The following is a 13,454-nucleotide window of genomic DNA, read 5'->3' on the forward strand; positions in this document are numbered from 1 at the left end:
AATGAAAAGGACCTATACCTATTCTAAAGAGAACAGAAAGGTTATAAACGAGACCAAAACAAAGATTATGGTAATAGCCAAAAACGTTAAGCTGAAATACAAAAGCCAATGGTTCATGGATAAAATCGAACTTGAACAAGTAGAGGTCTATAAATACCTGGGCGTATTATTTGTCTCAAGGGGTAATTACCAGTTACATAAAAGTGACGCTCAAAGAAAAGCGAACTCACTAGCGGCTGCATTTACAACTGTGCAGAAATCGCTTCCCTCCTTGTCGTATGGACCTCTCCTGAGCATTGTCGGTGCAAAACTTCTACCCACCATCGCTTATGGTAGCGAAGCCTTAATGGGTAAAGACAGTGATATTTTGAACAAAATTATAACCAAAATATACCGAGTGTTATTTCACCTCCCAGTGAACGCTTCCCCGGCGCAAGTAAGGTTGGAGTTTGGTTTAACCAATCAACAATATGCAAGGCAAGGCCATTTTATAAAAGTCTGGAATCAAATAAAAAGCGACCAGCAAAATGAGATATCGCTGCTCTTATGGAGAGAAATAAAGAAGGATACTACCTCCTCTGCAGCTCTATATCTTAGGGATTCAATTAACGAGTTTGGGATTACGACTATATGGGAAACGAATATAACCAAGACATCATTCAAGAAAATCATTACCAAAACCGCAGCTCACTTATCCACAGTAAAGGATAAAGCTACCCTTACAACGAGGAAACACGCTTGGATGGTGCTAAATGGTTACAATAAGCAGGAGACACAACAATATCTAATAACTCTGTGGACGCAAAAAAGCAAGCAGGTCGTCCTCAATGCGAGATTCGGATCCATGCCAGGGCTTTGCCATCTTCCCCCATGGGAATTTCAAATAACCCAAACGAAATGCAGACTGTGCAATAGGGGTGAGGAAGACATTCAACATCTTTTGTGTATTTGCCCCGAACTCCTCCAAGAGAGAAAATCATTGCTAAAGCTCATCTCAAGTCACGCAGCATACGGTCATGTATCAGGCCATGATGAAATGTATGATCTCAAATGATATCATTTTAAACTCCGCCTTTGTAAAGTTCCTACTGTTAGCTAAAAAGAAACTCAGAGATGTAGCTATTATAAATACTTAATGGGTTGTAAAGACTATGTAATGTCATTTTATATGATTTTAAACTGGAATTTAACTTTTAAATTCTTTTTTTGGTTCAAAATGTTGTAAGATTTTAGATAATCATCATAATAAACTACCTTTGTACCTTTGTCTTCCCCTATCTCGATGACTGGCTGTTGAAGCCGGGCTCGCCCCAGGTAGTCGTCTCCCACCTCCAGACTACAGCCGACCTCCTGAATTTGCTGGGGTACTCCATAAACGTGCCGAAGTCGCACCTGGTTCCCTCTCAGTAGCTCCTCTTTATCAGAGTGGTTCTGGACACGGCGCAGTTTCAAGTTTATCCTCCAGACCAGCGAATCCTGGACATTTGGTCTATGATTCCAATCTTTCGGTCCTTGTCCTGGGTTTCGGTCAGGATGACCTTGAGGCTGCTGAACCTCATGGCCTCCTGCATCCTGCTGACCAATCATGCCAGATGGCATATGCGGGCTCTGTAGTGCAACCTGAAGTTCCAGTGGGCACAGCATCAAGGGGGCCGGTCGGAGCACGTACAGATCTCGGAGGCCACTGCACAGCAGTTGCAGTGGTGACTCACAAACCAACATTGGGTCAGCAGCAGATATCCTCTCCCTTCCCCAAACGGAGTACACAGTGGTGACTGATGCGTCCCTCCTGGAATGGGGCGGGCATGTGGGAGAGGCGGAGATCAGAGGCCTCTGGTCTCTGGCAGAGTCCAGGCTCTATATCAACTTTCTGGAGCTCAGGGCGATTCTACTTGCACTGAAGGCATTCCTTCCCTCTGTCAAGGGGAGAGTAGTGCAGGTGTACACAGACAACACCACCGCCATGTGGTATTGCAACAAGCAAGGTGGGGTGGGGTCGTGGACCCTATGTCAGGAGGCTCTGCGTCTCTGGACATGGCTGGAACGTCGAGGCATTTCCTTGACGGTTCAACACTTGGCAGGTTCCTTAAACGTCAGGGCTGACAAACCTAGCTGCAGGTGCATGATGGATCACGAATGGCGTCTGCACTCGGAGGTGGCGCAAGGTCTCTTTTAACAGTGGGGAGAGCATTGGTTAGATATATTCGACACCGAAGAGTACGCGCAATGTCATCTCTTCTGTGCGTTGGAATTTCCAAGGCAGCACTCGCTTTTCGTCACAAGTGGAGCTGCGTTCTATTGAACGCATTTCCGCCTATATCACTTCTACCCAGAGTGCTGAAGAAGATCAGGCATGACCGGGCCCAAGTTATTCTTGTGGCCCCGGACTGGGCTCAAAGAGTTTGGTATCCCAAGCTACTCAGTATGAGCATGGATCCACCGATACGGCTGCCTCTTTGGGAGGATCTTCTGTCGCAGCAGCAGGGGACGCCCTACACCCGAACCTGTCCAGCCTCAACCTACATGCGTGGAGATTGAGCAGCGACAGTTGATTCCTTTTGACTTGCCTTCTGAAGTCTGTGATATCATTCTGGCAGCCAGGCGTCCCTCCTCTAAATCGGTATACGCCTGCAGGTGGCACACATTTGTGGCATGGTGCACAGCAAACGCTGTGGATCCCCTTTCTGCCCCTCTTTCACAAGTCCTTTTGTTCCTTCTTTCTCTGGCCCAGCAGGGCTCTGCTCTGGGCACTATTAAGGGCTATTTTTCTGCGATTTCAGCCTTTCTCAGCCTCCCTGATCAGCCCTCTCTTTCAAAGTCCCCTGTTGTAAATAGATTTCTCAAAGGCATTACAGACCTTTTCCCTCCTATTCCGTATGTTATGCTGCAGTGGGACTTGAATCTAGTTCTTGCTTTTTTGATGTGCGCTCCTTTTGAGCCACTAAAGAACTGTCCTCTTCGTTTATTGGCTTTGAAGACTGCTTTCCTGGTTGTTATCACCTCCGCTAGGCACGCAAGTGAGCTCCAGGCTCTTTCCTGTAAGCCTCCCTTTCTGTCAGTCTATCTGGATAAGGATGTGCTTTGCACTCGTCCTTCCTTCTTGCCAAAGGTTGTCACTACCTTCCACATCGGTCAAATTATCACCTTGCCCACTTTCTTTCCACCTCCACACCCTTCAGAGAGGAAGAGAGGCTACACCATCTAGACCCAAAATGTACCTGAATCACACACAACAGTTCCGGGTGGATGACCAGCTCTTTTTTGGCTACGTAGGCGGCAAGAAAGGCCAGGCTGTACACAAGAGGATTATCTCCCGCTGGGTCGTCTTGTGTATCAAGGCCTGGTATTCTCTGGCTAAGAAGGAACCTCCAGTGGGGTTACGCGCCCATTCTAGCAGGGCGACAGCAGCTACTACTGCTTTGGGATGTGGTGTCCCCCTGCAAGACATCTGTCAGGCAGCCACGTGGGCCTCGCTGCACACTTTTACTAAGCATTATTGCCTTGACAGTCAAGTCCGGAGAGACAGCTTCTTTGGCGTTCTGTTCTCTGTGTGATATCTGGCGTGATCTTGGTTCGCAGACCCACCACCGGGATTGGTATTGCTGGGGTATCTATTCTAAGGTAAGGAATCTATCACTAACGTGTTTCTTTCAGATGAACAAGTTACTTACCTTCAGTAACTATATATCTGTAAGAAACTTTCGTTAGTAATAGGTTCCTTACCACCCCACCCGTCCTCCCCGTTCTGCGAACTGATTACTAGGGTTAAGGTCTTCCCTTTCACGGCCCTAGTTTCAATGTCCCAGTGGTCACTATCTTGCATGGCTCTGCGTTCCTGGCGCAGAAAGTCGTGTACAGAATTGACGTCAGTGCCTGTGGGCGCATATAAGTAGCTCCAATGATGTCATCTCGGCGACTACGACGCCAACGACGTACGCGGAGCCACACGACAACGCCTACCGATGCGCAGGGGTACTGCTGACAAAAACTTCCCGGATCCAGCTTGACACTTGGGGGTAATTCTAAGGTAAGGAATGTATATCTAACTAATGTTTCTTACAGATATATTGTTACCAAAGGTAAGTAACTTGTTCATTGTTTGTTCTCCTTAAATGAAAACCTGCTTAGAGGTTAGTTGCGCCACACAGCTCTACAGGTCTACTATAAAGAGTATTAGGTGAATTAATGTGTAGCTGTGTATGAAGTATGTTTCACAGGTCTTCTCCTGTTATTTATACTCTTAATTTACCCATTCTAGTAACCCATTTAGAATGGCTAGCCAAAGGAGGTCATTTTATCTTCACATACAGCTTACAGATGTAATTGTATTATATGATGCCAGATATGATATTCACTCAAAAGACACTGCACAAAGGTTGCAAGATATGAAAACATTTATTATTAAATCATGTAATTGTGTCAGTTTGGAGGATGTGGTGTAAATACTTTTGTGCTTTTTCACATTGTAATAGGACTATTTGACTGCATTGGCACCATTCAGGGATTTAGTTGCAGTGGCTATGTTTATTTATCATGTGATAAACGTGCAACTCCTCACATATAGGAAAACTTAATGAATGTGAGAAACTTGAAAATGACAGTCTGCACCACAACAGTATATCTGAAAGAGACACGCTAGTGATAGATTCCTTACCTTAGAATATCCCCAGGCGTCAGTTTGGATCCAGAAAGTTTTGCTAGCAGAACCTCTGCGCGTCAGTAGGTGGCGTTGTGCGGCACCGCGTCCCTCGCTGGCATCGTTAGCGCCGAGATGACGTCACGGAGACTACTTAGACACCACCCATGCGTGCTGACTTCAGTTCTTTATTTTTCCGTGCCAGTAAGCGCAGATCCGGTTAGAGCACGTACCGTAGTCACTTTTTGACTATCTTTTTTGGGACTTTTTGTCTCTGGTTGGTCTTCTCTGGTGCTTGTAGGGATGCCTGGTTTAATGTCCTCTGAGGCCTGCCGTTGCAACATGTCAGTTATGGACCCCCACGATGTCTATCTCGACTGCCTGTAGCGCGACCACGACTCCCGGTCCTGTCTGGACTGTCGGGCCTTGGCCCCTGAAGACCTTGAGGGAGCGGCGCCGGAAGCTGCTTGAAGTTTAGCATTCGTCCCAGCGCCGTTTGCGGTCCCGGGGCCGTTCTAGTGAACGCTCTCGGGGCCACTATCACCGCTCCTAGGGCTCCAAGTCTTCACCCTCGGATTTGGGTAAGATACGACACAAAAAGAAGTCAAAGAAGTGCTGTCGCTCTCTGACATCCCCTCGTCGGTCCTCGGATGCAGACGAGGGGGACAGGGGTTCTGCCCCTGCGGCTGCTTCGGAGCCTGGGAGTCCCGTGGCCTACCCGCCTTACCCGGGTCCGTCGGCAACTCCCGCACAGGTGCAAGAATTTCTTGCTGCCATGGACCACCTGTTTAGTTCCTGCCGGTGCGCCTTTGGGCCCCGCAGTCCCATGTCAGGATCCTGCCAGACCCCCGACTCCACCGGCGGCTCCGGCCCCGGTGCCGCAGGATCCTGCACCGTTGGCTCTGGCCTCTGCACCACGAGGTCCCATGCTGCCGGCTCAGGCCCCAGCGCCACCTTCTGGTCCGACTTCGGCTCCGCAGTGGATGCCGTTGGTTCCACCTCTGCCCCGGTTCCCGGACGGTTTTGACCCTGCCTGAGATCCGAATTGGGACACAGCGCCGGTTCGGCCCTGGCCAGCGCCGTTCCCGGTGCCGTTTTCGGCGCCGTTTGTTCCTTCCCTGGTCCCTGCCCCGCTGCCGCGATCTGGGCCGCACACGGTGGAGGTGGGGGATGACTGGGAGGGGTCAGAGGACCCTCTGGTTCGTCAGTGTGACTCTGACCAGGATTGTACGGATGACTTGGAGGAGGCTTGCGGCCTCGACGTCTCCTCTGATCCGGGGTTTGCTTCTCCCCCGTCTACTGGGGAGAAGGTGCCTCGTACACAGTGGTGCTCCGTCGGGCAGCTGAGGTCCTTAACCTTGATCTCCCTACGGTCGTTCTAAAGACTAATCTCCTCACTGAGGTGCTCCAGTCGGCGTCATCGGAGCCACTGCTGCCCTTTAATGACGCCCTCACTGACGTCTGTTGGGCACTTGGTCGCGACTGGCCACAGGGGCCCCTGTGGATGAGAACGCCGCCAGGTGTCATCGTCCGGCGCCAGGTGACCCTGCCTTTCTGACCACTCATCCTACGCCTGAGAGTCTGGTCATTTAAGCTTCGACATTCCAGAGTGCCTTTCCCACTGCTCCGCCGGATAAGGACTCAAAAAGGCTGGAGCAGTTTGGCAAACAGTTGTTCTCCTCGACCAGCTTGGGGCTACTTTTGGTGAACACTGCATGTCTGTTGGGCCACTATTCCCACGCAGTGTAGGATACAGTTGCTCAGGTGTTACCTCAGTGCTCGGAGGAGGTCCAGGCGGTGCTGTCCCAGGCTGTGGCAGAGGGTAAGGATGCGGCTAAATTCGCAATTCGTTGTGACTTAGACATCAAGGACTCCCTCGGTAGGGCAATTTCAATGACTGTGGCGCTTCGTTGCCACGCCTCTTTGAGATCTACCAGGTTCTCTTCGGACATCCAGAGTTCGCTCATGGACATGCCCTTTGACGGCACTCGCCTGTTTGGTGATAAGGTCGACAGTGCGCTGGAGCGTTTTAAGGACTCTTGAGCTAAGGCCAAGTCCTTGGGCTATTCCACCACGCGCCCGGCCACGTCTACTTTTCATTCCTTTCGTGGCCATGGAAGAGGCGCCCCTGCCCACTCGTCAAAAGCCTGTGCAGAACTGAAGCCCAGCCCGGCCAGGGGCGTGGAGGCCGCCATGGCGGCTCCGGGGGCCGGCTTGAGGGTCAGTCCACCTCCGCTCCCGCAGCATCTGCCTCAAAGCCTTCCTAGTCCGAGCTTTGGGGTGCACCCCACGCCGGTTGGTGGCAGGATTCAAAATCACCTCCCCCACTGGCATTCTGTCACTTCGGACAGGTGTGTGCTGCAAATTGTCCGAATGGGTTACTCCCTCCACTTCGAGTCTACCCCCAGCCATGCCACCTCAGTTCCACTGCATGTCGGGGGATCACTTTGCGCTTCTCCAGCAGGAAGTCTCGGCCCTCCTGGCCAAGGGGGCCATCGAGCGCGTTCCTGGGCCAGAAGTACGACGTGATTGGTATTCCCACTACTTTCTGGTCCCCAAGAAGGACAAGGGGGGCCTGCGTCCCATTTTGGACCTCAGGAACGTCAATCGCTTCCTCCGGAAGGAGAAGTTCAAGATGTTGACTCTGGCTCAGGTCTTGGCTGCCCTCGACCCTGGAAACTGGATGGTAGTGTTGGGCTTGCAGGATGCATATTTTCACATCCCGTCCTGCCGGCCCACCGGCATTACCTGCGATTCATGGTAGGCCAGGAGCGTTTTCAGTTTGCCGTGCTCCACTTCGGCCTTACCAGCGCCCCTCTGGTGTTCACGAAAATGATGCTGTGGTTGCAGCTCACCTGCGCCGGTTGGCGGTGTCAGTCCTCCCCTACCTCGACGACTGGTTATTGAAGGCAGGCTCGCCCCAGGCAGTTGTCACCCACCTTCAGACTACGGCCGACCTTCTGCACTTGCTGGGGTTCTCCATCAACGTACCGAAGTCGCACCTGAGTCCCTCTCAGAAGCTCCCCTTCATCGGAGCGGTTCTGGATTTGAAGTGGTTTCGGGTCTATCCTCCCGAGCAACGAGTCCGGGATATTCAGGCTATGATTTGATCTTTCAGCCTCTATTCCAGCTTTCAGTCAGGACGACCCTCCGGCTTCTGGGCCTTAAGGCCTCCTGCATCCTGCTGGTGCAACATGCCAAATGGCATATGCCGGCTCTGCAGTGGGACCTGACGTTCCAGTGGGTGCAGCATCAAGGCAACCTGTCTGATCATGTCCAGATCTCGGAGGGCACTGCACGACAAGTGCAGTGGTGGCTCACGAATCACTTCCCCAACCGGAGCACACAGTGGTGACGGATGCGTCCCTCCTGGGTAGGGGTGGCCACTTGGGAGAGGCGGAGATTAGAGGCCTCTGGTCTCCAGCGGAGTACCGGTTCCATATCAACCTTTTGGAGCTTCGGGCGATCCGTCTTGCAGTAAAAGCTTTCCTTCCCTCTGTCCGGGGAAGTGTAGTGCAGGTGTTCACGGACAACACCTCCGCCATGTGGTATTGCAACAAACAGGGCAGGGTGGGGTCCTGGAGCCTTTGTCAGGAGTGTCTATGCCTCTGGACATGGCTGGAACATCAAGGCATTACCTTGGTGGTTCAACACCTGGCAGATTCTTTGAACTCCAGGGTGGACAAACTCAGCCGCTGGTGCTTGATGGATCACAAATGGCGTCTGCACTCGGACGTGGCATAAGGTCTCTTTCAGCAGTGGGGAGAGCCTTGGTTAGATCTATTCGCCACTGAAGATAATGTGCAATGTCATCAGTTCTGCGCGTTGGAATTTCCTTTCCAAGGCGACACTCGCTCTACGACGCTTTTCGTCATGAGTGGAGTTGCGTTCTATTGTACGTTTTTCCGCCTATACCACTTCTGCCCAGAGTCCAGAGTGCTGAAGAAGATTCGGTGCGACTGGGCCCAAGTGATCCTTGTGGCTCCGGATTGGGCACGAAGATACTGGTATCCCGAGCTACTCAGCATGGCAATTGTTCCCCAGATCCGACTGCCTCTTCGGGAGGATCTTCTGTCGTAGCAGCAGAGGATGATCCTCCACCCGAACCTGACCAGCTCCACCTCCATACGTGGAGATTGAGCGGCGACAGTTGGCGGCTTTTGATCTTCCTCCCAAAGTATGTGATGTCATTCTGGCAGCTAGGCATCCCTCCACTAAAACTGTATACACCTGCAGGTGGAACAAGTTTGTGGCATTGTGCACAGCTAAGTCTGCGGATCCCCTTTCTGCCCCTCTTTTGGAAGTCCTTCTGTTCCTTCTTTCTTTGGCCCAGCAGGGCTCTGCTCTGGGCACTATCAAAGATTATCTTTCGGCCATCTCCGCCTTTCTACGGCTTCCAGATCATCCTTCTCTTTTTAAGTCCCCGGTTAACTGTTTTCTGAAAGGCATTACGCACACATTTCCTCCCGTGCCGTTTGACATGTCTCAATGGGACTTAAACCTTGTCTTGACCTTTCTGATGTGCGCTCCCTTTGAGCCGCTTAACAACTGTCCTTTACATCTTTTCACCTTAAAGACTGCTTTCCTGGTTGCTATCACCTCTGCCAGAAGAGTAAGTGAGCTCCAGGGTCTTTCTTCTAAACCTCCCTTCCTTTCTGTTCCTCCGGACAAGGTGGTTTTAAGGACCCCACATCGGGCAGACCATCACTTTGCCCTCCTTCTTTCCGCCTCCGCATCCTTTAAAAGAGGAAGAGAGGATCCACCGTCCGGACCCAAAATGTGCGCTCTCGTTCTATCTAAAGTGCACACAACAGTTCCAGGTGGATGACCAACTCTTTGTTGGCTACGTGGTGCCAAGAAAGGTCAGGCCATGCATAAAGGGACAATCTCTATGTGGGTCATTCTCTGCATCAAATTCTGTTACTCCGTGGCTAAGAAGGAGCCTCCTGTGGGGCTGCGTGCTCATTCTACTTGGGCGACAGCAGCCACTACTGCTCTGAGACGGGGGTCCCTTTGCAGGATATCTGTCAGGCAGCTACATGGTCCTCACTGCATACCTTTACCAAGCATTATTGCCTTGACAGCCAAGTCCAGAGAGACGGTTTCTTTGGCCATTCGGTTCTCTGTGACTTTCTGGTGTGATCTTGTTCTCAGACCCACCACCGGGGTTGGTTTTGCTGGGATATCTGTTCTAAGGTATGGAATCTGTCACTAACGTGTCTCTTTCTGATGCACAAGTTACTACTTGTGGACAATATATCAGTAAGAGACATTAGTTAGTGATAGATTCCTTACCACCCCACCCATCCTCCCCGTTCTGCGTACTGATTTCTAGGGTTAGGGATATCCCTTTTTAAAATGCTCTTGGGGCATATTATCAAGAAACGGTGTTAAAATTATCGCCGCTTTAGCAGCAGGAAACTGCTGCTAAAGTGGCGATAATGGGCTTGATAATATACCCTTGAGAATTCCAATAGAAGCCCATGTTCTGGTGTTAACATGGGCTTCTATTGGAATTCTCTATAGCATATTATCAAGCCATTATGGCCTTTTTAGCGCCACTTTCCTGCCGCTAAAGCAGCTATAACTTTAACGCAGTTTCTCAATAATATGCCCCTTAGTTTCTTAAGCATCAGTTTCTTGCATGGCTCTGCGTTCCTGGCGCGGAAAGTCGTGTACAGAACTGACGTTGGCGCGTATGGGTGGTGCCTCAGTAGTCTCCTTGACGACATCTCAGTGCTTACAACGCTCGCGGAGCCCCACGACGCCACTTACTGACGCGCACAGGTACTGCTAGCAAAACTTTCTGGAACCAGTCTGATGCCTGGGGATATTCTAAGGTAAGGAATCCATCACTAACTAATGTCTCTTACAGATATTTCGTTACACAAGTAGTAACTTGTACATCAAGTAAAATGCAACCCACTTGTAAGCATTCAAGACTCTGGTGCCAACATAGGCCTCTATTGACTGAAAAAGACATGCAAGTCAGGGGCCATGCATTGTTTTGTTACCTGACCTAACTTCCATTCATTTTCTTCCAGCTGAAATATCATACACTGGGTTAGATACTGTAGGCCTTTGGTTAAGGCCAGGTGTCCTAGGCCATAAGTAATAGCATGAGACACAGTAACTAAGCCTTTCTTCTGTATGCTGGTGTGCTCAATAATACTGCATTTAATATCCGCTCACAATTTAATAAAAAATCACTTTATTGCTTTTCTGTAGTTGACTGATGATGAGCATGACTTCTCTGATCGAGAGGGAGAATTGGATGAGCCAAGAGACATTTCGGATGTGCGATGGCATAACAAATCTCCAAGTAACCTACTGTCTCCTTTACCATCCACCACCCATTCGCTGTCACTTCCACAGCCTCTTCGGAGTGAGCGCTCAGGGCGGGATACTCCAGCAAGCGTAGACTCCATCCCCCTTGAATGGGACCATGACTATGACCTCAGTCGAGACTTGGAGACAGCTGTATCTAGGGCACTGCAGTCCGAAGAGGGGCAAGAAGAGAAAGAATTTTACCTCAGAGGTGCTTCTGGCATTACTGGTAAGCCTTATTCCTTTCTGGAGCAAATTGCTTTTTAATCGCTGTCCATTATTAACAGCCCACTGTTAAAATCTATGTGCAGTGTCATTTTAGTTAATTCGTGCAACTCTGGATTAGGTGAGTATAACACAATGCCAGAAAATGAATACTGGTCTATGGTTATATAATTTGCTCTTTTCCAACAAAGCACTGTCTTTGCAAAAGTAATGTTGTTCTTGGTTCCACCTTCTGTGTGAGCATTTTCTGACTTAGTAATGTAGCATGCCAGGCTTAGTTTTAGTGTATTCTTGTCTGCCCAGACACTAGACTTTACACTAACTATGAGTGGCACGGACTGTGCTGAGGCATTGGAGGATTCCTTTACCACTAGCCAACATGGCAAATTCAGAAACACTGGTCCACAAATATGAAATCTATAGGGAGAAAATACTCAAAACCACTTCAGCCCATCCACCCCAATGTGATAATGAGAGCCCCAGCACACCGTCAGATAGGCATCCTTCACAAAATAAGAAGTACTGTTTTCATCACCTTTCACAACTCTAAATGTCTCTTCATAAAAGAAAGAAACACAACTGAAAATATATTAACTACAGCTAGTACCAGGGAACTGTTCCACACCACAAGTGTCCCGAAGGAAATTAAAAATATGTAGGAGTGTAATTGGCAGTGGTGTTCAAATTGTACCAGAACCCCACCAAATCAGTCTTGCACATGCCCTTCAATCATGTAAATCCATGCACAGCAATTGTCTTTTCCTACACTGAGATTCGAATGCGTGGAACCAATCCCAAAGGGCAGTTGCATCATCTGGAATAAAATATCTCGAAAGTCAAGGAAAACACCTGAGGGATAACAATGTCAGTCAAAACTTGTGTCATATCCTGGATCTCATCATAGAAATCTTCATATAAAAACTCCATAATCGTGGACTAAAACGGTATCATCCCATTCCAAATTGCATCTTCAACCCTTAATAAAAAACAGTTTTGCTATATCCCCCGAGTTTATAGGTCACAACATAAATAACAGCTCTCACAGATCCTTGCCACCGCATTAAACTAAATCATCTGACCACACAACACCTCAACTAAAGAATTACTTCACTCATTGAAGAATGTTGTCTTGGAAAGTGTAGAATAAATTGTCTATTTAGGTAGGGCGCACAAATGTGAGAGAATCCGTGGCTTATTATACGCTTCTTCCTCTCCAGACTTCACTAAAATAAAAATGCTAAATGCAAACTCTTCAGCCAGTTTGAACTGTAAACACAGAATACCACAAAGAAGTCCTTTCCATCGGTCCGTAATCTCAATACTGCCAAGAACTACATACCCAACCTCAACCATTGCATAACTTCACATAATCTTTTTAAAGCCATGAGCAGCCTTTCTGAAATCATATTGGAACATCTACAAATTCCCCAACCAGTTTAGTTGTGGATTATGCTTTAGCTATGTAAATGAAACTACCCCACTCACGATTTTTGTGAATGTTCTTTAAACATCAGATCATGGGTATATGTGCCACCTGGTACAGCTTGCCCTACCTAATTTTATATAATATGACTCCATCTCACCACTTCTTGATTAGCTCCATCCACCACTTCTCGGTTTGCCCAGTCAACATCTGACACTTGGTATGAAATGCTTGATTGTTTGCATGACATGCAGAGCACCTGGAGGATCACCCTTCGCCTGGACTCTTTAATATTTATGTCATCCCTTTCATAAGATTATTCTGGAGAAGCCAAAGTGGTATGCAGGTGAAATTTAACAAACGGACTCAGCATTTCTAGAACCCAGGAAATTATCTTTTCAACCCCCCATTTCATGCGAAATTTTGCAACAAGGCTTGCAGCGGATATATCCCAGGACCCTGATTGCCTTACTTCTGAAATATGTCTGGTGGCTCCCTGTAAATACTGACTAACCTTCAAGACCCAACATGCCACCCCAAATCCAATTATGGAAAAGTCCATGTTTAGTTCTGTTCTAAAAATAAACACTGAGGGCCAGATGTACAACCCTAAATTGCGGTCGCAATCGGGCAGTCCGCCCGTTTGCGATCGCAATTTATGGCTGGCCATGTACAAACCTCACTTTCCAAATCAGTACATTTTACTGATTCCCAAAATAGGAAAGGGCTACCAAGGGCGTCCCTTCCTAATAGCGACTCGTATTTGTATGTATAAATGTTTTGCAACCGTAATTGCGGTTTCAAAAAACTCACAATTTACCACCTACTTCAAATAGGTGGTAA

At 48.8% G+C, this 13,454-nt stretch overlaps 1 protein-coding gene across 2 annotated transcripts in view; it reads left to right on the top strand.

The window, feature by feature from the left end:
* Positions 1-13,454, top strand: part of SYNE1 (spectrin repeat containing nuclear envelope protein 1) — a 2,319,318-nt gene that overhangs the window by 2,175,147 nt on the left and 130,717 nt on the right. For both annotated transcript variants that reach the window (XM_086926873.1, XM_086926874.1), the window contains one exon: positions 10,865-11,192. In XM_086926873.1, coding sequence (XP_086782999.1) covers positions 10,865-11,192 — 328 coding nt within the window. The remainder of the gene's footprint in view (positions 1-10,864; positions 11,193-13,454) is intronic.

The sequence above is a fragment of the Lissotriton vulgaris genome, chromosome 6 (genome assembly GCF_964263255.1).
Source record: "Lissotriton vulgaris chromosome 6, aLisVul1.2, whole genome shotgun sequence".
Taxonomy (NCBI): domain Eukaryota; kingdom Metazoa; phylum Chordata; class Amphibia; order Caudata; family Salamandridae; genus Lissotriton; species Lissotriton vulgaris.